Source organism: Phacochoerus africanus, chromosome 7 (assembly GCF_016906955.1).
Source record: "Phacochoerus africanus isolate WHEZ1 chromosome 7, ROS_Pafr_v1, whole genome shotgun sequence".
Lineage (NCBI taxonomy): Eukaryota > Metazoa > Chordata > Mammalia > Artiodactyla > Suidae > Phacochoerus > Phacochoerus africanus.
Window position 1 is genome coordinate 76,683,334 of NC_062550.1, and position 26,982 is coordinate 76,710,315.

At 39.9% G+C, this 26,982-nt stretch overlaps 1 protein-coding gene across 2 annotated transcripts in view; it reads left to right on the forward strand.

Annotated features, from left to right (window-relative positions):
* The window catches only part of PDZRN4 (PDZ domain containing ring finger 4), a 363,814-nt gene extending 352,188 nt beyond the window's left edge, over positions 1-11,626 (forward strand). For both annotated transcript variants that reach the window (XM_047787976.1, XM_047787977.1), the window contains 2 exons: positions 3,433-3,549; positions 7,277-11,626. In XM_047787976.1, coding sequence (XP_047643932.1) covers positions 3,433-3,549; positions 7,277-8,803 — 1,644 coding nt within the window. In that variant the 3' untranslated portion in view covers positions 8,804-11,626. The remainder of the gene's footprint in view (positions 1-3,432; positions 3,550-7,276) is intronic.
* The last annotated feature ends 15,356 nt before the right edge of the window (positions 11,627-26,982 follow it).

The window sequence follows — 26,982 nt, forward strand, 5'->3', positions numbered from 1 at the left end:
AGGAATTTTTTTTTATATCTTTACAGAGGGAGATGTCATGAAAGTAAAGGAGAGGTAATGGTGGAAGAAAAGTACTATTGGTATCTTTTTATATCCTTTTTATCCCCCACCGCAATGCAGAAAGGACATTACACTGTCACCATTCTAACCATCTGTCAGTAGTTTGAGTGAAGTTGGTTATATCACCATTTGTCTTTCAGGTTATTGATCTGATATTTTTCAGACTCAGTAACTACCTACTATCTATAAATTACATTGAGTAAGTGTATTTCAGTGTCAGACCGAATCCTGACTTGAATATAGTGGTTATAAAAGATCACCCTTTCCGCATATATTTCCTTTATGCCCTTGACCATTCTAAATGGTCCCCATAAAGCCTGCCATAGCCCAGGGCAGACTAAAGTTACACACCTGAGATCTTAGGAATGGAGAAAGAAACTCCATCACTGGCTGGACTGCCAATGTGAGCATGGATTTTTTTAAAAAGTATGAAGGTACACTAATTACCTGGTGATTTTGCAAACCAGTTTATCTCACTGATTCCATTTTCTTGAAAATGAACAGAATAAAGGGGCCACATACATATTAGGGAAATGAATGGTAAACTGCAGAGAACTCAGTCATCATCCTTATTGTAGAAAAGGTATTTCGACTTTATAATGTGGTTTCCTAGCCCTTTCTATGTACCTATTAGAGAACCTCATTAACTTACAATTAAAATATTTCCTTAACTATGCCACACAACAGCTATAATGAACGGTGGAAAGAACAGACATTAATAACATAATTGAATACCATAACATAAAAACCAGATCCTGTTCATCTTTGGTGGTATACATCTGCTTAGTCGAACCAACCAGTACGTTTTTGAATATCTGGCTACCCTCCTGACACAAAAGAAACAGTGTTGGAGGGTGAGCTTTCAAACAGCTCTTCCTTTCCACTGTTGGTGCAAGATGGGCATCTGACTCTTTAGGAGACCATCCAGTCTCTCAAAATCAGGATCTCTCTTAGCCCCTTGATCCTGAAGAAGCTGTCCTGACCCTGAAAAGAAGTTAATTGCTTTTTGAAAATCAGATTTCTAGAAAAATAACACCACACTTTGAAAATGTCATTTAAGCAGTACATGTTATAAGACAACAATAACAGCCCCACACAAAACAAAACACAGTTTGTATTTATATCACCATGTTTTCCCATCAGCTTCGCTATATCTCATTATCGTATTTTACTGAAGGAGAGTATGGAAGTTTTTTGTCTGCTTTTTCTAGCCTTTTGAAAAAATGCTTCAAATCCTCTCCACATTCTTGGAAATGATCTACAGAGTTGCCGGGGGCAGTATTGTGCAACTGTGCAACATTTTTAAATAACTCATTTCTTTCCTTCCCTGTCAACTTACTTTCATTTTCTGCCCATTTTCTTCCTCAGACCATTAAAGAAATTGCTATTCTGTCCTATTCCCCTTGGGACATTGGGGCAGGGAGACTCTCATAAGAACTCTACTTGGGAGAGAGTGGGGCTTGTTCCTCTCTCTGAAATGCCACACATGATCCTCTGCCACATAGACAGATCCCCCTGCACAGGATGACAGTCCGCCCTTTCCCATGGCTCAGCTCAAGGGAAAGGTCTGCCTCTGCCACAGCACTGGATTCAGATTGCCACGAATGCACGTGGAAGAGAAGCGTGAAATGCAACAGGGAAAGGAACTGAGCACAAAGAATCTCTCCTGACTCGATGGCTCTGTATTCCTCCAGCCTGGAGGGAAACTTATCAAAGCAGATGTACACTAACGACCCAGGGTAACTCAAGGATCTGTGGGGTCAGTTAATGAGAAAAGCATTCCAGGGAATCATTAATTTCCATCATTTGTTCTCTGTCTTCCCCACCCCTTCATTTCGATTTCAAAAGACTCTGTCCCATCATTCAGTGTGTAAGTGTTAGCAGATACTGGTTTTGCTTTAAGTAAATTTATTTCAGAATCTGGTGTTTGTAGCTTCATGAAATTTAAAAGGGATTAAAACATGTCAAACTTGGACAATTGTGAATTGGGCTGAATTTAAATTTTTAGTCAGCTTAATTTTCATAGCTCATCTGCATATCAGAGTCACTGGGGTAGAACTCGGTCAAGTTATTCAGGCCACATTGAGATAAATGAGGATGAATAAATGCAGTCACACTCTTGGCCCATTCAAGTTAGAAGTATTATAAGGTCTAGGCAGGCTTTAGGAGATAAAAATAAACCTATCATTGCCTTCATTTAATATGATATGATACATACATTCTGATGCCTCTTCTGATGTGGTTTAATGGACTCTCGGGTTTGTTTGGGTTTAAGTTTTAAAAGTTCAGTTCTCTTAAAGATAAGCTTCCTTTTTGTGTTTGTTCAGTGCTCGTCTTTTTGCCCAGTGGTGATAACACCTCACGCGATTGTCAGGATTGTCAGTCGTGGCTCACTAGAGAGCTGCTGTTTCTTTGTAACACAAAGTAAAGCAGAGCTTTGACAATAATTCTGTTAATTCAATCAGCATAGACAGATAATTTATGTAATCCAGCTCTAAAAACCCACTTTGAGGCAAATTATCTGTATTGACTGTCAACACTTATCATATTAGCAAGGTAACCACCAGTTTTTCTCTTCCTTTTATTGAGAAGCCAAAAAGCTTTGTTCCATTTAGTTTGTGTAAGACCCCCAGGAGAATACCCGCCTTCAGCACCCACAAACAAAATCCTGCAGGCTCCAGAGGACTCCACCACCCTTACAAACAACACTGAAGGGCTTTTTCCTTGGAATTGGGTCTGAAAAATGAATCAAACTAAGCCATGGCATAGCATTGCTTTTTTTTATTTTCTTTTTTTTTGAGAACAATGTAGAATTTTCCTTTTTTTTTTTTTTTCAGAGAAAATAAATGTCTATATTTGTGACAAGGAGACATCTCATGAACTTGAAAGTCAGCTGCCTAAAAATAAAAAAGCAAGATGAGGGTAGCATCAGTGCATGGGGGGGGGGGGTACACTTTGTGTGGAGTTTCTTTGGAGGTTCTGGCTAAGGAAAAGAGCCTGACTGTCTCATAGCCCTATGAGTACCATTGCTGTGCTTTAACACGGGACCGTTGGAGGTAATGAGCATGACAGCTGTGGATTATGCAGTACGCTTTTCATACATTTTGAAAGACGGTAATGCTCTGTGCTGTGAGATCTCCTCAGTTATGAGGGGAAATCTGTAGCTCTGTTTCAGGAAAGGATAAAAGGCATAAGAGTCCAATTTTTTTTAGCACCTTTTCTTCCTTCTGAGAGGTGAACTATAGGAGGCTGGTGTTTTGAAGAGAATCATTATGATAAAAGGAACTGGTCAGGCGTCACCATTTAAGTTTACCCTATTTTAGTGCGAGTTCTCACTCACTGAATATAATGTACTAATGTATTCTTTTGCAGCTGGATGAAGGCTGGCTGGAAGATGAAAGGAATGAATTCTTAGAGGAGTTAAACTTAGGGATGTTGGAAGAACAGCATAATGAAGCAATGCAGCGTGCGGCCAATGAGGTGGAGCAGGTGGGGCCATGATCTGAACTCCATCATTTGAAATGACGCTAGTTCTTTTTAAAATGTAGAACCAGAAATGGAATTATAAAAACAAAAATCAAAGAGTTTGATCAAACATCTTGGTAACGGTAATTTTTGAAAGCAAATGATCATCTCAAATGAAGCAGAGGGAATAAACACAGTTGTTGCTGCTTTTCCTATTATTTCTAGTTTGGGAAGCTTAGGGACCATTGTGGAGCATACAGTAGTATGCAAATGTTGACCCAGGTACTGTTGAATGTAATTCAGAAATTTAATAGTGTAAATGCATGTTGCTTCTCAATGTAACAGCTGGAGATAAACTATATCTCATGTGGCAACCCCACCCCCACAAAAAAAGTAATTTTGTATTTTAAGATACTAATGTATATATTTGTATATTTAGGCAAATTTAGGATGATGATGACATGATATAAACCACCAATCTCATGTGTGTGTTTGGTGTCATGATCACCTTCTTTACACTCCTGACTTAGGAGTGGTTCATTTGACTTGAGATTATCGACATCATCTTGCCTTATATGTTCACGCAACAAAAAAATTCTGAGCTCCTATTATGTTTCAAGTGCCACACGTGCTCATGAGAATAAAAGGATTTCCTGCCTTTAAGTAATTCAAAGCTAGTAAAAGATCACAGTGTGGTTTGTGGTAAACTGAGTCTTAAGATTTTTTTCATTTTTATGGTCGTTATTTTCCTAGTAGATAAAAATCAAGATCAAAAGAGCCTAGATTTTTATGTTAGATCCATATCATTCATCTGTGTGATGTAATTTTTGAACACTTCTGCTGTCAGTCTGCCGATCTGTTTAATTATCGTCCTATTCTCAACACTAATTCTTAACACACCCTAAAAAATAATTTAAAAAAAAAATCCTGACAGACTCAGGAATGTGAAACAAAATCCTAGCACTTTACCAAGCTGAATGATGAGATACATCAACATGCTGGCATCCCGTAACAGAGGGTGTGTGCGCATGTGTGTACGCACGCATGTATGTGCTCACATGCATATGCTGATAAATTAGTAGGTTTAAAACTACAGTCAGCATAGCCATGTGTGCTACACTCTACTCACCGTGGATGCTCAGTGGCCATTTAACAAATGAGTTTGAAAGCAATGCTGCTACTATAGTGATTGCTTTTCAATCTGGGGAGGACAGATTGAAAATTTTATGTATGACTTCAACACTGGCCACAAATAAAGATATTTTGGGGTGGCAGCTGCTGGCTGCAAGCAAGAAAGTCCTTGCTTCAGGCTTTTTCTCTCTCAGATACAAAATATGACCTGATACAGAATTGACAGGAGGATGTGGGAATAAAGAAAGAAGGGAGAAATCTTGTCCAGGTGAAGTGATATCATGTCAAATGCTGCCTACTCATCAGACATAATACAAATGCTAGGTCTTCTGAGGTAACACTGGATGTCCCTGAGGTTAGATTTTCATTGTGTCAAAATTTTTCTTCACCATGAGACTGAAAAATGATGAGAAGTACAGAAACCTTTAAAAGTCCTTTGCCCTCATAAACAATAATACCACATTAGAAATGTCTTGGTAGAAACACTGCCTGTAACTAGAGTAATTCCATAGGGAAATGCATTACATTAGGAACCGGGAATTCTGGGTTTGAGAATACTCTTTTTCTTTTCACATGGGCTCATAAACCAGTGACAAAAGAAAGGGCAATTCAATTAAAAATTACATATCCATATTTAAAAACTAAAATACACATCCATCTGAAAGTTTCACTTTACACGCTGTCCCTGGTTCTGTGACTGTTGTTGACACACGTTTTGTCAACAAATTTGTCTTTATCACGTATAGTGCATGTAAAAGAAAAATACTGCCTTGTGTTTTTTTCAGCTTATCATTCATTAGGAGAAAAATATAAATGTAAGTAATGTGGTCTCTTTAAAGTCAAATGTCCAATATCAGTAATATCATTGGAGGGCTTCATGGCACAGTGTGCTGATGTCACCGCATTTGATACTACTGTCACCTTATAACAAGGGACAGGGGGATGTATCAAGCCTTCTATTGTTAGGTACAATTACATCTATATAACATTTTTTATCAACAAGACATTTTAAATCAATCTCAGTATGTTTTCAACAAATGAGGAAAAATATTTTAGAGAAAGATGGGGAATCCTAGAATAACATGATAACATGATACATGCTCATACCACCACCACCACCCCCCCTCCGTTCATTAAATTTTGTCCTTATGTGTAAGAAAACAATTATCTAACCCTTTCAGACCTGGTTTACCTTTTATCACCTATTCTGTCCTTCTTTGAAATTAACAAGCTTTCTTATATTTAATTATATAATTTCCTACTAAAGGAAAAATACATACTAAAGGAAAAAATATATTTACATACATACTATATACAGTATATAAATATATATACAGTGAGTAAACTTAGACATTGGGAGAATAGTCTACAAACTGCCATGAAAAGTGATGGAAGAAAGAGTGACCTTACCCTTTTCACAAAGAAACAACTAGATATGCTTCTCCTTAGGGCAGTGACAGGTGTTCTACATGAAAAGCCAGAAATTAGTGGGGAGTGAGGTTTACATATATGTTTACATACATATCTCAAAATATATTTTTTTTGACATTATGCCCATGTCTGGCAATTGGTGCTGTTCAGATTTTCATGGAAACTGTCACTGTACTCTCAGTAGAATAAAACTCACCTCTGAAGGAAACTACTGGTTAAGAGTAGAAAAACTTTTTAAAGTAACCCAAGTGAGTTCTAAGACATCTCTGTTACTTTTGAGCAACATGATTTGGAGATACATTGGGGTCAAAGTGCATGTATCCAAGAACATGGCATCTGGGACATATAAAAAATCCTGGCACTGGCCTCCTAGACCTCAAGCTTAAGAAGCTATATCCGCTTGAGATTATGTTCCCTCATTTATAGATGGAAGGTCTTGAGCTCCACTACTAACGTATTCTGGAAATTTTGTGATATTTGGCTTATCATTATCAGCATATTACTAGATCCAATGAAGTTTTCTCTGAGCTTGAGCAAAGTTAGTTAAAAAAATTGTAACAAGATGATGTGACTTCTGAGCACCAGGCTTTCATATTCCTGAATACCATTTAGGCATTCTGTCTTACTCATCCTTCTGTGTTATCACCTCAGAAGCTCATAAAGTCCCCTCATATTTGCATCATCACTCCAGTTTCCCAACTCAGAGAAAACCTTAAGACAAGATTTTTTTTTATAGGAGTCCCACTGTGGGGCAATGGGATTGGCTGCATCTCTGCAACATCAGGATGCAGTTTTGATTTCCAGCTTGTGGCAGTGGGTTAAAGGATCTGACATTGCCAAGCTGCAGCATAGATTGCAACTGGAATTCCATATGCCTGCAGGGCAGCCAAAAAAGAAAAAAAAAAGTATCACTTATTTAAATGTGTCCTGTTTTATATATCCTCAAGGGAGTAGCATAGCCATATTCAAGCAGCTTTTGTTTTCTTTATTTCAGAGCATAAAAAGCTGCCATGAGCTAATTGCCTTTATTTCTAAAATTGTAATGGATACCAAAATTAGAGCAGCTTTTTAGGAACTGTACTTTTCCCAAGAAGCACTGTTTTTTTTCAAGCAAGTTTTTCAACAATTGGTGTTTTTTCAAAATAATTAATTCCCTCTGTTCTTCCAATGTTATTATTTTTTTTTTTAGCCAAAAAAACAAGAAGAAGAAGAAGGTACAACAGACACAGCAACATCCTCATCTAACAACCACGAGAAGGACAGTGGAGTGGGGCGCACAGACGAAAGCTTGAGGAACGACGAGAGCTCGGAGCAGGAGAACACAGCTGAGGCTCCCAAGGGCACATCTCTGAAGAGCAAGAGGGAGCTGGGGCAGAGCCAAGACACTCTCGGAAGCGTTGAACTTCAGTACAATGAGAGCTTCGTGTCCGGTGAATACATTGATTCAGACTGTACTGGCAACCAAGATGAGGAGTGCGAAAGATTTCGGCAACTCTTGGAGCTCAAATGCAAGATTCGGAAGCATGAAGAGTATGACCTGTATTACTCAAGCCGCACAGTAGGCTGCAATCATGGGGGACAGGAGGGCGTGGAGCACGAACTGCAGTTGCTGAATGAAGAACTCAGAAACATTGAACTGGAGTGCCAGAATATCATGCAGGCTCACAGGCTCCAGAAGGTGACAGACCAGTATGGAGACATCTGGGCCCTGCATGACGGAGGATTCCGAAACTATAACACCAGCATAGATACGCAAAGAGGCAAACTAGATGACATCCTTGAACACCCAGAAAAGTCAGACAAAGACAGTTCCAGCGCGTACAACACTGCCGAAAGCTGCAGGAGCACGCCACTCACTGTGGACCGTTCCCCTGACAGTTCCCTTCCAAGAATGATCAACCTCACCAATAAGAAAAACCTGAGAAGCACAATGGCTGCCCATCAGTCCTCTTCCGGACTGAGCAGTAAAGAGTCGACTTCCACCAAAGCCAAAACCACGGAGCAAGGCTGCAGCATTGAAGGCAAGGAGAAGCCTTCAGAAGGCAGCAAGCTCTCCGATCAAGATCCGACTGGCGGTGAACACGTCCCTTACCTCTCTCCCTACCACAGCTCCTCCTACAGATACGCAAACATCCCAGCACACGCCCGGCATTATCAAAGCTACATGCAGTTAATTCAGCAGAAGTCCGCCGTCGAGTACGCGCAGAGTCAGCTCAGCCTAGTGAGTATGTGCAAGGAGTCTCAGAAGTGCTCCGAGCCCAAGATGGAATGGAAGGTCAAAGTCCGGAGCGATGGGACGCGGTACATCACCAAGAGACCCGTGCGGGACCGCATTCTGAAGGAGCGTGCCTTAAAGATCAAGGAGGAGCGGAGTGGCATGACGACGGATGATGACACCATGAGCGAGATGAAAATGGGGCGCTACTGGAGCCGCGAGGAGAGGAAGCAACACCTGGTGCGGGCCAAAGAGCAGCGGCGCCGCCGAGAGTTCATGATGCGGAGCCGCTTGGAGTGTCTCAAGGAGAGTCCCCAGAGCGGCAGCGAGGGCAAGAAAGAGGTCAGCATCATTGAACTGAGTCACAAAAAGATGATGAAGAAGAGAAACAAGAAAATTTTGGACAACTGGATGACAATCCAAGAACTGATGACCCACGGGGCCAAGTCCCCTGATGGCACACGGGTTCCTAATGCCTTTTTGTCAGTCACCACTGTATGACCGAATGGGTGGAAGGCAGCGGATTTTCAGAGGGTGCTACCAGTTTGGGTAGAGGATGCTTGCCTCGTTCAATGTGGCGTTTTTATATATATTTTGTGACTCTTTATAGTTTAAATTTTTTGTAAGCAAAAATACCTGGTAATTTTTCATTTGTTTTTCATATACTGGTACCTTCTTTTTGGCTGAGATTTTTTTCTTTAACTTGTGATATATTCATATTACTCATTTATATATAAAAACAAAAGGAGAGAAAACAAAACAAAAAAAAAACTTGAACAGAAATACTGAGGAGCCAATTAATTTCCTATTTTAATGTATCTATTGTAAGTGAAGATCTGGATTTATTTCTCTAGTTTACTTATTTTCTACTTTAATAGCAACTCAATGCCAAAACGTTTCTAGGCTTGCTTCTGGGCATAATATGTATTCAATCAAACCTGTTGAAAAATCACATGCCACATCTTGTCTTACATAAAACCCCTTTTTCACATCTTGTTGTACATTTAACACATAAATAGCCGTTGTCTTTGTCTCAGTAAAGTGTAGGTGGACAATCTTCCTGTGATATGTAGTGACATTGGTCATGTAGCTAGATTCTTGTGGTAATTGTGACAATAAAAGAGAAATAAATTATTGATTACACCTAAGAAAAGCTATCAAGGAGTGTTTTATTTACATTGTTCACTGTGGTTACCAGATATAAATTAGTTATATATGTCTACTATTTAGAAGACTCCCAATTGTGGATTATAAAATGTGTACATTTTCTATTACTTTTTCAATAAATTTCCTTGAAATACCTCCCATAGATCAGTAAGTCACATAGTCTTACCGGGATTAAGTTAGGTCACGTATGTAGAGCATCTGACAGAAGCTGACTTAGCATTCAGTGTTCGTGAGTTCATGCTCTCCTTGACCACCATCTGCATAAGAAAAAGCCAAGAACAGCTTAGGGAGTGACAGGGAGAGAGAGGATCAGTCCAGTCGAATGTCCAAGATTGTTCATAAGGTCACCTCAAACTGCCATAACAAGATGCCATAGATGGTGTGGCTTAAACACTAATTTCTCACAGCTCTCCAGGCTGGAAGTGCAAAATCAAGGTACCAGCTGATTCAGCCCACTGATAAGTGTTCTCTTCTGGTTTTGCAAGTGGCCTCTTTCTTGCCGCATCCTCACATGGGGGAGAGAGAGACTGGAAACTCTCTGGTGTCACATCTTTTAAGGACACTAATCCTGTTATGAGGATCTCACCTTCATGGCATCCTCTAAACCTAATTACCACCCAAAGGCGCCATTTCCAACCACCATCACATTAGGAGTTGGAGCTTCAAACATAGAAATTTATGGGGGAGGGGAGACACTGTTCAGCCCACAGCACTTTGTGCATTTATTTAGTTCATACTTTGAAAATAAATTTGGGGAAATTATCTTTTTCATATTTTGCAGCATAGCCAATTGTAAATGCCTTATTAAAAAGTGAATTGTTAGGATATCACAATGCGGTTTTTTTTAAATCTAACTTTTCATCATATAAACATCAACTATATCATATATTAATCATGATGCCTCCAGAGTGAAGGCCAGATCAGTGCATGTGTAATTCAGATTAAAATTTTCATTTAACCTAAGAGATTGTTTTAACATAACGGAGACACAAGATCCAAACATTTTTGAAGCTACTTTCCTATTTAAAAACCTATGGTGGCTCCTTCCTCTTGAATCCAACTCTGATGCTCTGCCTTATATACAAGGTCCTCCCTTAACTTGCCCCCCTTGCCTACTGCCCCTCCTTTTTAGATTTTTTCTCAGTTATTCTGGCTCCTGAGCAGCTCTGCCTGCTTTCCCTGAAGTTATCTAATACTCTTCTCTTGTCTGGGGTTTCTGGGCCAAATTCTACACCTCTTAGAAGGTAACCAGATAGACATTTTCGCTTTGGAGCCTGTTTTGAGACACTGGTTTTTCCTCAGCATTGTGGGCATATACTAGGATGCACTTGCAGTTTGTTTTACCTTGGAATTTGTATTCTTCTGTTATTTGGAATCACATATGCACAACTATATTGTCTCCTTGCACAGATTTTACGTTTATGGAGTTTGGCCCTTGTGTCACTCTGTCTTTGTAAACCTCCGGTAGAATGCCATTTAGGCAATAATGAAAGTTGAGTTAAATTATTTATTCTTTTATCGCACCTATTGATCCTTTACTATTTTCCTTACTCGTCTACCATTCTAAGTTCTTACCTTTTAAAGGGCTTTTACATAAAGGGAAAGATCTGAAGCTTATTTACATATAATAAAAAGCTGGACGCAAAAATTTTAGGAATAGTGATAGTAAAAGCAACTTAAGGCAACAGAAAATTTCATTACTTCTAACTTTAGCCATTGTTAAACCAACTGATAAAACTACTCAGAGTGCACCCACAGTTAGCTTTTGATTTAATGGTTTTAAATAAGAATGCCTGTCTAAAGAGCTCAGTTCTTTCCTGACCTAATGCCTGTAGTTACTGTTTATCTTCTTGATACAACCGGGTTTAAATATTCATTGAATTCAAATTACTCCCATAGATAAATGTGGTTTGAAACTGACATGTAGATTTTTTCCAGAAGAAACATGTACACATCTCACAGAATGCAGTGTTTCCAAAGTTACCAGTTTAATCATATTTTTATTAAGGCCAAATGTGCTTGCCAATTTTTTAGAAATGTGATGTTGGTGTTTTTCATGTCTGTGTTTATACAAATCTATGAGTTGAGAAATGTCTTTTTCAAAAATCAGTGAAAATCTGAAAAGTGTTATGTTTTATCTTTATACATATCTTTGTGCCAAACATGTTTTTTTAGTAAATGAATAATAAATCTGCTGCTCAGCAAAGAAAAATAATTGGCTATATGTGAGATATTTTCAGAAGCAATATGTGAGTGTGGCAGGGAAAAATATCATACTTGGGCTTACCTTTACAATTCCATATTTTTTATGGGCAGAAATTGGTGTTAGGATGCACATGTGAATGACCTAATGGTGTCAAAATCAACATCTGTTCTATGGGAATTTTCTTCACTGGGTGCCATGAAGAAGCTGATTTTCACCATCTTGTTTTGTGCAGATGGTCCCTTTATGAGTACATAATGTGGGCTCCTTTAACATAACCTTTCCATGGCTACATACAGATTTAATCTGTGTCTTGTTGGTGTGTCTCAATCTTCCATCTAACCACACCTTTATGCTTCCAGTGAGCTGGTGCTCTCAAGTTCTTTGTTTTGTGCTGGTGCCACTCTTAGCCTACTCTTTGGTGTTCATCCGCTGCGTCTTCTCAAATTTCCCTTTATCTAAGTCACAAAGCAGTGTGAATTCTTCTTATACCCTTCCCCAATCACCTCTTGGGCCAGACAGTCTCGGTCTCGTGCCTAATTACCTTAACAGACCTGGACCTGGTCTCCCTGGACACCTTTTCTGGTCTCTCCTACATGGGGCAGCAACATTGGGCCTCCTAATATTACTTTCCTTACTGCTCTCAGATACATTCAGTAATCTTTTCCTGAACATGGGATAATATCTGAGAGCCCAAGACATTAATCAAGGACTTTATAATTTAATCTCAACTTTTTTTTCCATCTGATCTCACACTTCTCTCCAGAAAGAATTCCCAACCCAGAAATCAAGCTACCTAGTGCCTTGGAGTTCCCTGGTGGCTCAGCAGATTAAGGATCTGGCATGGTCACTGCTGTGGTTCAGGCTCAATCCCTGCCTCCAAAACTTCTGCATGCTACAGGTGCAGCAAAAAGAAAGAAAGGAAGAAAGAGAATCTGTGCCTTGAAGAGATAATTTAATGCACCTTCGAATTAATAGCCTTCCAATTTTAATTAAAATTAAATTTTATTTTCTATTAATTTATACTCTAATTTCCATTATTTTTCTATTTCTATGAATAATCATGAACATAAGTGGCATAACTTATAACAAAATAATAATTATTAAATTTCTATTTTCAGCAAATAAAGTTGAATACTGCAAAAGGTTCACTGATGAAATAATTTCTTTAAAAAATTAAAGTAAAAAAAAAATTTCCCAGCAAATTATTTTCCACTTATCTGAAGTGTGTGCTCTTTTTCTAGTTTTTCATTATTATTTTCCAAAACTTATGTCTTTGGAGGTATAATAAGAAGACTTAAAATCTAGATAAAATACATCATTTGCTCCTGCAAATATGCATGAAATAGATTCAGAATTTCAGTGAGTATTGACTACAGCAAACCACTGACAAAAATAAATGACCAAAACAATCATCTATTAAGAAGTATTTTGAGACTTTTTGTTCTTTTGTTTTATGCTGTTTCTACTCAGTTAAGCTACCCTTTTCAGCAGGACCAGTTTATACTATAGCAGATTTGGGAGAAGGTCTATAGAACTGAGTGGTCCCCTAAAGCGTGTGTACAGTATTTGTGGGGTGTTTTTGTGCTACTTCTAATGTCCCACTCTGCTTCTGCTTTAGTCAGACAGGACACCCTACAGTTTTTCAAACATGCCATTCTCATTTCCAACACCACTGGGTTGTGTTTGCATGTCAAATAGCCCTTCTCCTTTCTCTTTGTGTGTCTTCCCATCTCTCCAGGAGATTTTCCCTTACTTGCTAATAGCCATTCTTACTTCTAAACACTCTTGGGTGGTCTTATCACTCACTTGGCCTTCCATCAAATAGTGTCTATTTTTTTTCCACAATGTGTCTCTCATGAGTATAGAGTTCACTGGTAACCATTGCCACCTATGTCCTTCTTGGCATTTCTTCTGTTTAACCAAACAACAGCTGTTCAGGATTTGGGGTGCCATGCAGTCTTTACATATCCCAGTCAATAGTATAGTATTGCCACAAGCATTGCTCCTGGGCTCACCAGTCAGCTATAAACCAGTGTCCTGCTTGTTATTCAGAATCCTACCATGTTTTTACCTTATTATTAACCACTGCTTACTTACTGCAGCCCCCCTCTGCCATTTACTCTTAGGAAAGTTGTACTCTTAGGAAAGTTGCTTAAGCTTGCTGCTGCTCCTTGGTACAGGGAAGATAATTATTAGCTTTTTCACAGGCTTGGAGTTAATTGGGTGAACACCTATAAAGAAATTAGTTGAGTGTAGGCACAGCGTGGGCACTAAATAGATATTTGTTATTATTTTTATTTACAGATGAGCAAGCTGTCGCTAATATAATTTTACTCACTTGCCACAAATTTCACAACCACTAAGCCATAGATCTTAAATTCAAACCCACGGTAGTCTGCCCCTAAAGCTTCCTCTCCTTCTGCTACTTGCAGACTCCATGTTAATTAAGAATGGACCTGAGAGACTGGGTCTTTTTGCTGTTTGGCAGAAATTGGCACACACTGTACATCAACTACAATTTTTAGAAATGTACACGCAAAAAAAAGAATAGACCTGAGAGTTCATAGCTACTTGTTCACTGTTTCATCAGTTCTGCTTCAAAGAGGAGCCCATAACCATTTTCTCTGTCATCAAACATGCTTTCTTCATTTTGTTCTATTTTACTAGTCAGCCTAATTTTTGAATTGCATGGTGGTAGATTTTGTTTTTGATCAATGAGCCTACGATTGTTTCTCTAGAGCTCACCAGTATATAACTACAATCTGCCTCAAATTTGTTATCACCCCTTTCCATTGTGCTTCCTGCTATGTCCATGATCAGAAAAGTGACACTGTTATGAAGAAACTCTTAGATATCCATTTATAGAACTATCACAAATACTTAATATTTGGTATTTTAATATGAAACATTGTCAATGTTGGATATTCAATCCTCAGGTGTGCTTGAATAAGCAATTTAATAAATCAAAACACCTTTTCAACTTTACCTCTTTGATGGTGATAAGAATAGATGGCATGAAATTTCCCAACACCTCTTGGAAAACTTGTGAAGAACTCTGGGAAGAAAAGTCTACTCAAATATTACCAGAAACTAGCCCTACCCTGATGTTCTCGTTACAGTAGGGTCAGTGAGTACAGCATAGATGTCTATTTGTGTCCATTTAATTTATCCTGACTTCAGCAATGACCTGAGCCACACCAGTGACAATGCCAGATCATAAACCCACTGAGCCACCAGGGAACTCCATGATTTCATTTTTGAAACAGAATTCTAATCAGTAAATCAATTAAGTAGAGGACACAAAAAATATAAATGGTACAAAGTAGTCAAGAGAAGGAAATGTATTTGAGAACCTACTATGTTCACTTTGTTAAAAGCTTTATATGGGTCATTAATAAACTTCTTGTCTTAGAAAGATGAAATATGAGCATATGAAAAGAAATCTAACTGTATAAAGCAGTCAGTGTAGAGTGATAGAGTGAGGAAACCAGGAAGGTTAAGAGGAGTGAAGTTATGGGCTATCATCATCTTTGGGAAGTCCTCCCTGGTCTCACAGCCTTAAGGAACAATTCACTCATCGGAGAGTTCTCATCAATTGTGTGATCTCAAGCAAGTTATGTCCCTTCTTTGAGCCTCCATTTTCTTATCTGTAAAATTAGAATACTGGAATAAGTGCTCTCCAACACCCATTTTATTTTTAACATTCTAAAAATTGTCAATAACTAATGAAGCAATTTATTCCAAATTTCCTTTTGTTGCAGATATATGACAATTTGTTATGGAGCTATATTAGATAAATTCATCTACCAGTGAAGAATATAAGAATATTCTCAAAAGGGAAAATAAGAACACCATCCACTGGTGTAAAATAATGCCTATCTCCTGCTTCCATTATTTACCAGCTGCTGCATCACCTACTTTCTTTCTAGAAGCCATTTTTCACAGTAATTAGCACCCTCTGAAAGACTATACATATGTATCATACACTCTAGAACATCACAGAGCTGTGCTTTAGGAGAGAGACCTTTCAACCAAATGGACCAGAAACCTTAAAAAAGGATATCATACTCCAGAAGACAAAGAGAAGGACACATCAAGAGGTAGGAGGGGCGATTTCATGATATAAACAACCCCACACCTCCTGGTTGGGAAGCCCCACAGACTGGAAACTAACTGGTTCACTGAGACTCACCTACAGGAGTGAGAGTTCTGAGCCCCACATCAAACTCTCACGTGTGGGGATCTGGCACTGGGAGAAAGAGCCCCTGGAGCATCTGGTATTGAAGACCAGTGGGGCTTGTGTGCAGGAGCTCCACGGGACTGGGGAAGCGGAGACCCCATTCTTGGAAGGCGCACACAGGCTTTCCCCTGCACTGGGTCCCAGGGCAAAGCAGGGTCTCGGTGGGAATCTGGGTTGGATGTGCCTGCAGTTCTTGGAGGACCTCCTGGGAAAGCAGGAGTGAATGTGGCTTGTTGTGGGGGAAGGACATTGAAAGCAAAGCTCTCAGGAATCTTCATCAGCTGCAGTTCTCTGGTGGGGGCCATTTTGGGAAAATCTGGCCCCACCCATCACTGCTGAGAAGCCCCAGGGCAAACAGCAATCCAGGTGGGATCACAGCCCAACCCCTCAGTAAACAGGCTGCCTAAAGACCCTCCAGACACACAGCTGCCTCTAATCCCATTCAGAGACTAAGCCCCACCCAACAGAGGGATTAGAGTCAGCTCCACCTACCAGGGAGCAGGCATCAGCCCCTCCCATCAGGAAGCCTACAGCAAGCCACTGTACCAACTTCAGCCACAAGGGAAGCAAACACCAGAAGTAAGAGAGGTTACAACTCTATTATCTGTAAAAAGGTCACCACGCCAAAAACCTATAAAAATGAAAAGACAGAGAACTATAACTCAGATGAGGGAGAAAGAAAAAACCCCAGAAAATCAGCTAAGTGATCAGGAGATTCTCAGCCTCCATGAAAAAGACTTTAGACTGTTGATGATGCAAGACATTGGAAATAAACTGGAGGCAAAGATGGATAACTTACAGAAAACAATGAGCAAAGAGATACAAGATGTAAAACTTAAACAAGAAGAGATGCAAAATACAATAACTGAAATAAAAAATTCACTAGAAGCAGCCAACAGCAGAATACAGGAGGCATAAGAACAAATAAGCGAGGTGGAGGACAGATTAGTAGAAATTACGAATGCGGGACAGAAAAGAGAAAAAAGATTGAAAAGAAATGAAGAGAGTCTCAGAGAACTCTGGGACACTGTTAAACGCTCCAATATCCATATTATAGGGGTACCAGAAGGAGAAGAGAGAGAGAAGGGGACAGAAAAAATATTCCAGGAGATAATAGCCAAAAACTTCCCTCACATGGGAAAGGAACCACTCACTCAAATCCAGGAAGCACAACAAGTACCATATAAAATAAACCCAAGGAGGAATGCCCCAAGACACATATTAATCAAACTGACCAAAATTAAAGACAGAGAAAACCCTGAAAGCAGCTAGGGAAAAGAAACAAGTAACATACAAGGGAACCCCAATAAGGTTATCAGCAGATTTTTCAGAAGAAACTCTGCAGGCCAGAAGGGAGTGGCATGATATACTTAACGTGATGAAAGGAAAAAACCTCCAGCCAAGATTACTCTACCCAGCAAGGCTCTCATTCAGATTTGAAGGAGAAATCAAAACCTTCACAGATAAGCAAAAGCTGAGAGAATTCAGCAACACTAAACCAGCCTTACAACAAATACTAAAGGAACTTCTCTAGGCAGAAAAGAAAAGGCCACAATCAGAAACAAAAATACCACAGATGACAAGGCTCACCAATAAAGGTATATATACAGTAAAGATACGAAATCATCCATGCACAATTATACCACCAAAATCAGAAATCATGAGAAGAGGTGGGTACAAATGCAGGACACTGGAGATGAACTTCCAATTAAGAGACCAACAACTTAAAACAATCTCATGTACATAGAGACACTTATATCAAAACTTCAGGATAACTGCAAACCAAAAATCTACAATTGATACATAAAGAAAGTAAAATCAACTCGAATACAACACTAAAGATAGTCATCAAACCAGAAGAGGAGAGAACAAGAAAATAAGGGAAGAAAAAAGAGCAACAAAAACAAATCCAAAGCAATTAATAAACTTGCAATTAGAACGTACATATCAATAATTACCTTAAATGTTAATGGACTAAATGCCCCAACCAAAAGACATAGACTGGCCGAATGGATACAAAAACAAGACCCATACATATGTTGTCTTCAAGAGACCCACTTCACTTCTAGGGACATATACAAATTGAAAGTGAGAGGATGAAGAAATTATTTCATGCAAATGGGGATCAAAAGAAAGCTGGAGTAGCAATACTCATAACAGACAAAATACTTTAAAATGAAGAATATTTTAAGGGACAAAGAAGGTCATTACATAATGATAAAAGGATAAATCAAAGAATAAGATATAACAATTTCAAATATCTATGCTCCCAACATAGGTTCACCACAATATATAAGGCAACTGCTGACAACCTTAAAAAGTCAAATCGACAATAACACAGTAATAGCAGGGGACATTAATACCCCACTTACAGCAATGGACAGATCATCCAGACAGAAAATCAATAAGGAAACACCGGCCCTGAATGAAACATTAAACCAGATGGACTCAATAGATATTTATAGGGCATCCCATCCAAAAGAAACAGAATACACATTCTTCTCAAGTGCACATGGAACATTCTCTAAGGTTGATCACATCCTGGGCTACAAATCTAATCTCGGTAACTTTAAGAAAATTAAAATCATATCAAGCATCTTTTCCAACCACAATGCTATACAACTGGAAATCAACAACAAGAAAAAAACTGCAAAAAACACAAACACGTGGAGACTAAATAACATGCTACTAAACAACCAATGGATCACCAAAGAAATAAAAGAGGAAATTAAAAAATACCTAGAAGCAAATGACAACAAAGATACAACACTCCAAAACCTATGGGATGCAGCAAAAGGCATTCTAAGAGGAACGTTTATAGCAATACAAGCCCACCTCAGGAAACAAGAAAAAGCTCAAATAAACAAGCTAACTTTACATCTAAAGCAGCTTGAGAGAGAAGAACAGACAAGACCTAAAGTTAGTAGAAGAAAAGAAATCATAAAGATCAGAGCAGAAATCAATGAAATAGAAATGAAGAAAACCATAGAAAAGATTAATGAAATGAAAAGCTGGTTCTTTGAAAAGATCAACAAAGTTGATAAACCCTTAGCCAGACTTATCAAGAAAAAAAGAGGACTCAAATCAATAAAATTAGAAATGAAAAAGGAGAAGTAACAGTGGACATCACAGAAACACAAAGGATCGTTAAGAGACTACTATATGCAACTATACGCCAAAAAAATGGAAAACCTGGAAGAAATGGACAAATTCTTAGAAAAGTACAATCTTCCAAGACCAAACCAAGATGAAATAGAAAAGATGAATGGACCAATCACAAGAGCTGAAATTGAAACTGTGATTAAAAAACTTCCAACAAACAAAAGTCCAGGACCAGATGGCTTCACAGGTGAATTCCATCAAACATTTAGAGAAGAGCTAACATCTATCCTTCTGAAACTATTTCAAAAAATTTCAGAGGAAGGGATACTCCCAAACTCATTCTATGAGCCCACCATCACCCTCATACCAAAACCAGACAAAGATACCACGAAAAAAGAAAACTACAGGCCTATTTCACTGATGAACATCGATGCAAAAATCCTCAACAAAATACTAGCAAACCCCATCCAACACTACATTAAAAGGATTGTACATCATGATCAAGTGGGACTTATTGGAGGGATGCAAGGGTTCTTCAATATCCACAAATCCATCAGTGGAATACACCACATTAACAAACTGAAGAATAAAAACCATATGATCCTCTCAATAGACGTGGAAAAAGCCTTTGACAAAATCCAACACCCATTTCTGATAAAAACCCTTCAGAAAGTGGGCATAGTGGGAACCTACTTCAGCATGATAAAGACCATACATGACAAACCCACAGGGAACATCGTTCTCAATGGTGAAAAGCTGAAAGAATTCCCACTGAGATCAGGAACAAGGCAAGGATGTCTGCTCTCACCACTACTCTTCAGCATAGTTCTGGAAGTCCTAGCCACGGCAATCAGAGAAGTAAAAGAGATAAAAGGAATCCAAATTGGAAAGGAAGAAGTAAAACTATCCCTATTTGCAGATGACATAATACTATACCTAGAGAATCCTAAAGACTCTACCAGAAAACTGTTAGAGCTCATCCACGAATTTGGCAAAGTCGCAGAATACAAAATTAATACGCAGAAATTGATGGCATTTCTATACACTAACAATGAAAGAGCAGAAAGAGAAATTAGGGAAGCAATCCCATTTACCATCGCATCCAAAAGAATAAAATACCTAGGAGTAAACCTACCTAAAGAGGCAAAAGACCTGTACTCTGAAAACTAGAAGACACTGATGAAAGAAATCAAAGATGACACAAACAGATGGAAAGATAGACCATGCTCTTGGATTGGAAGAATTAATATTATCAAAATGACTATACTACATAAGGCAATCTACAGATTCAATGCAATCCCTATCAAATTACCAAGGACATTTTTCACAGAACTCGAACAAAATATTTTAAAGTTTCTTTGGAAGCACCAAAAACCCAGAATAGCCAAAGACATCCCGAAAAAGAAAAATGGAGCCAGAGGACTCAGGCTCCTAGACTTCAGAGTATAATTCAAAGCAACAATCATCAAAACTGTATGGTACTGGCACAAAGACAGAAATATAGATCAGTGGAACAGGATAGAAAGCCCAGAATTCAACCCACGCACCTATAGCCCACCCACGCACCTATAGCCAACTAATCTATGACAAAGGAGGCAAGAATATACAATGGAGAAAGGACATCTTGTTCAATAAGTGGTGCTGGGAAAACTGGACAGACACATGGAAAAGAATGAAATTAGAACACTCCCTAACACCATACACAAAAATAAACTCAAGATGGATTAAAGTCCTAGATAGAAGACCAGACACTATAAAACTCTTAGGAGAAAACATAGGCCAAACACTCTCTGACATAAACGATAGCAACATCTTCTCAGATCCACCTCTTAGAGTATTGACAATAAAAACACAAATAAACAAATGGGACCTAATCAAACTTCAAAGTTTCTGCACAGCAAAGGAAACCCTAAACAAAATGAAAAGACAACCCACAGAATGGGAGAAAATCTTTGCAAATGAATCAACTGAAAAGGGATTAATCTCCAAAATTTATAAACACCTTCTGCAGCTCCATACCAAAAAAACAAACAACCCCATCAAAAAATGGGCAGAAGATCTAAACAGACAATTCTCCAAAGAAGACATACAGAGGGCCAAAACAGACATGAAAAGATGTTCAACATCACTCATTATTAGAGAAATGCAAATCAAAATCACTATGAGGTACCACCTTACACCAGCCAGAATGACCATCATCAAAAAGTCTGCAAACAATTAAGTGCTGGAGAGGGTGTGGAGACAAAGGAACCCTATTATACTGTTGGTGGGATTGTAAATTGGTGCAACCACTGTGGAAAACAGCATGGAGATTCCTCAGAAAACTAAACCTAGAACTACCATTTGATCTAGCAATCTCACTCCTGGGCATCTAGCCAGATAAAACCATGACTTGCAAAGACACATGTACTCCAACATTCACTGCAGCACTATTTTCAATAGCTAAGACGTGGAAACAACCTAAATGTCCATCGACAGAGGAGTGGATCCAGAAGATGTGGCACATATACACAATGGAATATTACTCAGCCATTAAAAGGAACGAAATACCAGCATTTTTAGCAACATGGATGGACCTAGAAATTATCATGCTAAGTGAAGTCAGCCATACAAAGAGACACCAACATCAAATGCTTTCACTGACATGTGGAATCTTAAAAAAGGACAGACTGAACTTCTTTGCAGAACAGATGCTGACTCATAGACATTGAAAAACTTATGGTCTCCAGGGGAGACAGTTTGGGGGGTGGGGGATGTGCTTGGGTTGTGGGATGGAAATCCTGTGAAACTGGATTGTAATGATCATTATACAACTTCGGATGTGAAAAATTCATTTGAGTTATAAAAAAAATAAATTAAAAAAAAAAAAAAAAAAGGAGAGAGACCTGGTCTTCTGACACTTGCGTATTTGTAGAGAAGATGAAAAGGGAAAAAGATCATCTAGCATTTGGATAACTCTTGGCTTTCCAATCAAGGTTACAACTCTCCAAGTATGAGAAAGCTTATTGCTGGGCTACTTGAGTATTAGCCTCTTTGGTCATCTTCAGACATACTGGTTTGTTTCTCCATATAATATGCGGAATTAAAGTATGAGAAGGGTGAGAAGGGTGGGGGAGTTAGGCAGGAGTCAAATCATGCAAGGTTTCATATGCAAAAAAGCAGGAGAGTTAAAGTGATAAAATGAATGTTTCAGGAGTTCCCGTCGTGGCGCAGTGGTTAACGAATCCGACTAGGAACCATGAGGTTGCAGGTTCGGTCCCTGCCCTTGCTCAGTGGGTTAACGATCTGGCGTTGCCGTGAGCTGTGGTGTAGGTTGCAGACGCGGCTCGGATCCCGCGTTGCTGTGGCTCTGGCGTAGGCCGGTGGCTACAGCTCCGATTGGACCCCTAGCCTGGGAACCTCCATATGCCGAGGGAGCAGCCCAAGAAATAGCAACAACAACAACAAAAAGACAAAAAAAAAAAGAATATTTTAGAAGGATCAGTGTGTCAGCAATTTAGACCTTGTATTGGGTGGAGAAACGTTTGGAGGAAGGACAAACAGGAGGTTGTTCCAAAGATACGGAAGAGAAAAGAGCTTAAACAAAGGATCGAGTACAGACAGAGGATTTGACAGATGTTAGGGACTAGGGTTGCCAATATAGAAAATAAAATACAGGACACCCAGTCAAATTTGAGTTTCAGAAAAACAGTGAATAATTTTTCAATGAAAGAATATTTTAGGGACATAATTATATTAAAAATTTGTCATTTATCTGAAACTTGCACTTAATTAAGCACTCTATATTTTATCTGGCAATCCCACTAGGGAAGTAGAATAGCTGAGACTTGGAGACTTATTAGAAAATAGAATGAACGATAAGCAGAGGGAGGAGAAGGAGGTTGAAGATGTTGTCCAGGTTTCTGGACCAAGCAAATGATGATACCACTCAGTTGGACGTGTCTAGCATGAGCAAGATGTTCTGGAAGAAAACGTAAACAATTTAATCATGGGCATGTTGAGTTTAGGGTGCTGATAGGACAATAACAGGGAGAAATGCCTAATAGGCAATTTCAAAAGCTGGTGTGGAATTGAGAATAGAAGATAGGACCTGGAAGTATACATGCTGGGGGCACCTACAGTACCATCCATTGTTCTCTCTTTTACCGAGGCCCTTCATGGCCACAAAGGTCTGATTACCAAGAGAGGAACAGTGAATAGGAACCTGTTGGGCATCAAGGAGGTGAGGGTATATCATACTGCCATTGCCCTTCCTCCTCCTGTGCCCTGTCCTGCTTATATGAGGACCTGGTTTGCAAATGTCACATCTCTGCCTCACTGAGAGAGGAAGGTAAAATCATCCCATTCACATGTCCTCCCAGATCCTCAGAGCCACCTTCAAGTCTAGAGAATGTGTTTTAGAAACATTCCCATTAGCATCTGGTAAAGTGCCCCATAACCAAATACATAAATACATCTTTACTGAAATATATGACTATTTACAAATATCCCATGGCAAGTTCGGTCCAAGTTTTGCAACCCAATTATTTATGAAAAAAAAGTTTTGTTTTCAGAAACTTACGAATTTTAGAATTTCAGTTGAAGGATTATGAACGTTACTGACATCAGTGATGGCATAAATGAACAACTCCTTTTCACTTAGCCTCATTCAATGTTAGTCCATAAAGAGTCTCCTCCTCCTTTTTATATTTTTATTGTTATTTTTTTAACGGCCGTATCCACGGCATAAGGAAATTCCTAGGCCAGGCACGGAATCCAAGCCACAGCTATGACCTACACCACAGCTGAGGCAACACCCGATCCTTTAACCCAGTGCACCGGGCCAGAGACAAAACCTGCACCTCCACAGGGACCAGAGCCACTGCAGTCATATTCCTAACCCACCGCCCCACAGTGGGAACTCCTAATTGTTCTCTTTAATAGTATTCCATTGTATTGATATACTGTAATTGTATTATTACTCTATCATCCATTTATGTATATTTGTCTCTAATATTTATGTATATAATCAATGCCTAATTAATAACTTAAATATATCTTTTTATACATGAGTGAGTATATCTCAGTTAAGTTTCTAGAAGTGGAATTACCATGGCTGGGGTCATGAATATTACCTCTTCACAGAGGTAGCACAATTTTAGTTTCAACTGCTACCAGCAGAGTATGAAAAGACCATTTTCCCCCACTTTCTTTCTGGAACATTTTGGGCCTATTTCCCTTCCCCTACTCTACAGATTCCCATGGGCTACGTGTCCCAAAGCTCTTATGTCAGAGGGTCTCAGTCAATGTGGGCAATGACAGAAGAATAGAAGACAAGAGGAAGGAAAGCAACGGCATTTTCCTCCTTTTAGGAGAATATCCAGATTTTGTGGGGCTTATGGCTTAAACATCCAAAAATTCTAAGTTTCAAAATTATGAATTCAAATTAGACACAAAAACATGTATTTAGAATGTGAAAAGAAGATGCAAACAACTACAATTTTTGAAAACCTTACAAATATCACAAGATTGTTAATTAATATTTGTATATAATTACCTATCAAACATGTTTAATATTTATTCCCTCTATATTTTTGGCTGCCTACCATTCAAATTCCTCCTTGCATGACAGTTATTTTGTGACTATTTGTATGGCAAGAATAAAAAGATAAATCAATTTTTCCTTTATCATAGTTGATCAAAATTATTTAATTACCGATAGTTTAAAATATTTCATTTTCTCCAGGTGGAGCAAGATGGCGGAGGAGTCAGAGGTCGCACACAGCTTCTCCCACAAACATATCAAAAAAACACATCTACATGTAAAACTACTTGCACAGAACATCAACTGAATGCTGGAAGAAGAACACAAACCTCCAAAAACGGCAAGAAACTCTCGAAATAACTGGGTAGAGCAAAAGAGAGAGAAAAGGAATCAGGCCGCGACTAGCATTCCCAAGAGGGAGCGGTGAAGGAGAAAAGGAACCCACCTCCTGGGAAGCCAGCTAACCCACGAAAGATCGGCTGAGTCCGAGGGACCTCCAAGTCGCGGAGAAAAGCGGAGCAGCTGGACTGAGCGCGGCAAAGCAGAGTGAGAGCTTCACGGATCAGTGGAACCACCGACCGGAAACCACAGCCTGAGACGCTCCGACGGCGGCTGGGCGCTGAGACGCAGTCTCCAAAGGTCTTTCCGAGGGAGAAAACTGGGGATGGCATGGGGGGCTAGGAGCAGAGCGCCACGGGCTAAGGAGGGGAACACCTCAGCAGAGGGAACCCAGGAGAAGGTCTGGGCATGCAGGAGAGGCAGGACGCCATTGCTGGGGAAGGGAGAGGAGGAGGGGCCGCTGCCCTAGGAAACTCCCTGCACCTGAGCGCGCATGCCCCGAGGGCTTAGAGGGCGGAGCGGCTCTGCAAGGCTATGGGCTGGGAGAAGCTCGTTTAAGGGAGATTACACCAATCTTGTGCAGGCTGCAGGTGGCCAGGTACCTATTGTGTGGGCTAAGGGCATAAGAGGGCTAAGTGAGACAAGGTGCCGCTTGCACGATCCACAGGTGGCAGGAACAGACTGTGGCAGTCATCTCAGAGGCCAGAGGGAGGCGTAGCTTGCCACCACCCGGGGGCCTGTGAGTGGGCTCCTCCAGCGACCCCAGTCACCTCAGGGGTTGGAAAAAAAGAAAAAAAGAGGGCATTGCAACCAAGCACCATACACTGTTACTCTCACTGCCCTGGGAACACATCATCCTGTAGCTGCCACTGCCAAATGCTCTGGGTGACCCCTAGACACTTGGTGAATGTCCTGTCCCAAGACCCTACAACTAGGAGCAACTGGTGTAGCACCTCCTGCATGGGCTAAGTGGGACAGGGTGCTTCTTGCGTGGTCTGCAGGTGGCAAGGGCAAACCATCGCAGTTATCCCTGATTCCAGAGGTGGGCATGGCCCACTGCCATTGGAGCTATCTGAACAAAAATCACTTGCAGCCCCATTCACCTAAAGGGCACCCCCGAGGAGGGCATTGTGACCAAACACCACCTGTTGGTGCTCTTGCACCCCTGGGAAGACACCCGCCCTGCTGCTGCCACTGCCACTGCCATACGTTCCGGGCAGTACCCACATGCCTGATCTCTGTCACTTCCCAGGATCCTGCAACTAGAAGCACCCTTTACAACACCTCATATGTGGGCTAAGTGAGATGGGTTGCTTCATGCATGGTCTACAGGTGGCGGGGGCAAACCACAGCAGTTATCACTGACTCTAGAGATGGTCATGGCCTGCTCCCACTAGGGGTCCCTGAACAGGCACCACCTGTGGTTCCAATCACCTCAGAGGAGGGCATTGCAATCAAACACAAGCTGTTTTTGATCTCAATCCCCTGGGAACTCACGCACCCTGCTGTTCCTACTGCCAAATGCTCTAGTCATGTTGAAGATCTGCCTAGAGCTTATTACCACTTCCCAGGACCCTGCAACTAGGAGTAGCCTGTGCCACCTTCCAGCAGATCCTTGCTGCTATTGAGAGCCCAATGACCAGGCACTGACTGCTGGCCCTACCCATTGCCTCCTTCTCCTTGAAAACACACTGAGCATCCTGGGAACAATAGCTTGCTCACACTGAAGAAAGAGACAGCAAATATTCAAAATCCCACACCAAAAATAAATAGTAACCCCACCAAAAATACAAAGAGGTATTCTTGCATAGAAGTAGCCTTATAAGACTACAGTTTGGCTTCCCCAAACTCACAGAAAAAGAAAAACATAAGGAAGATGAAGAAGCAGAGAAACATTCCCAGTTAAAGGAACAGGAGAATTCACCTAAAGCAGACAACAATGAAACAGACCTCCACAGTCTGACAGACAATGAGTTCAAAAGGGAGGTACTGAAAACACTGAAGGAATTTAGAGAGGATATGAACAGTAATGCAGACTCCTTTAGAAAGTAACTAGATAATATAAGGAGGCGCCAAGAAAAGCTAGAAAATTCATTTGCAGA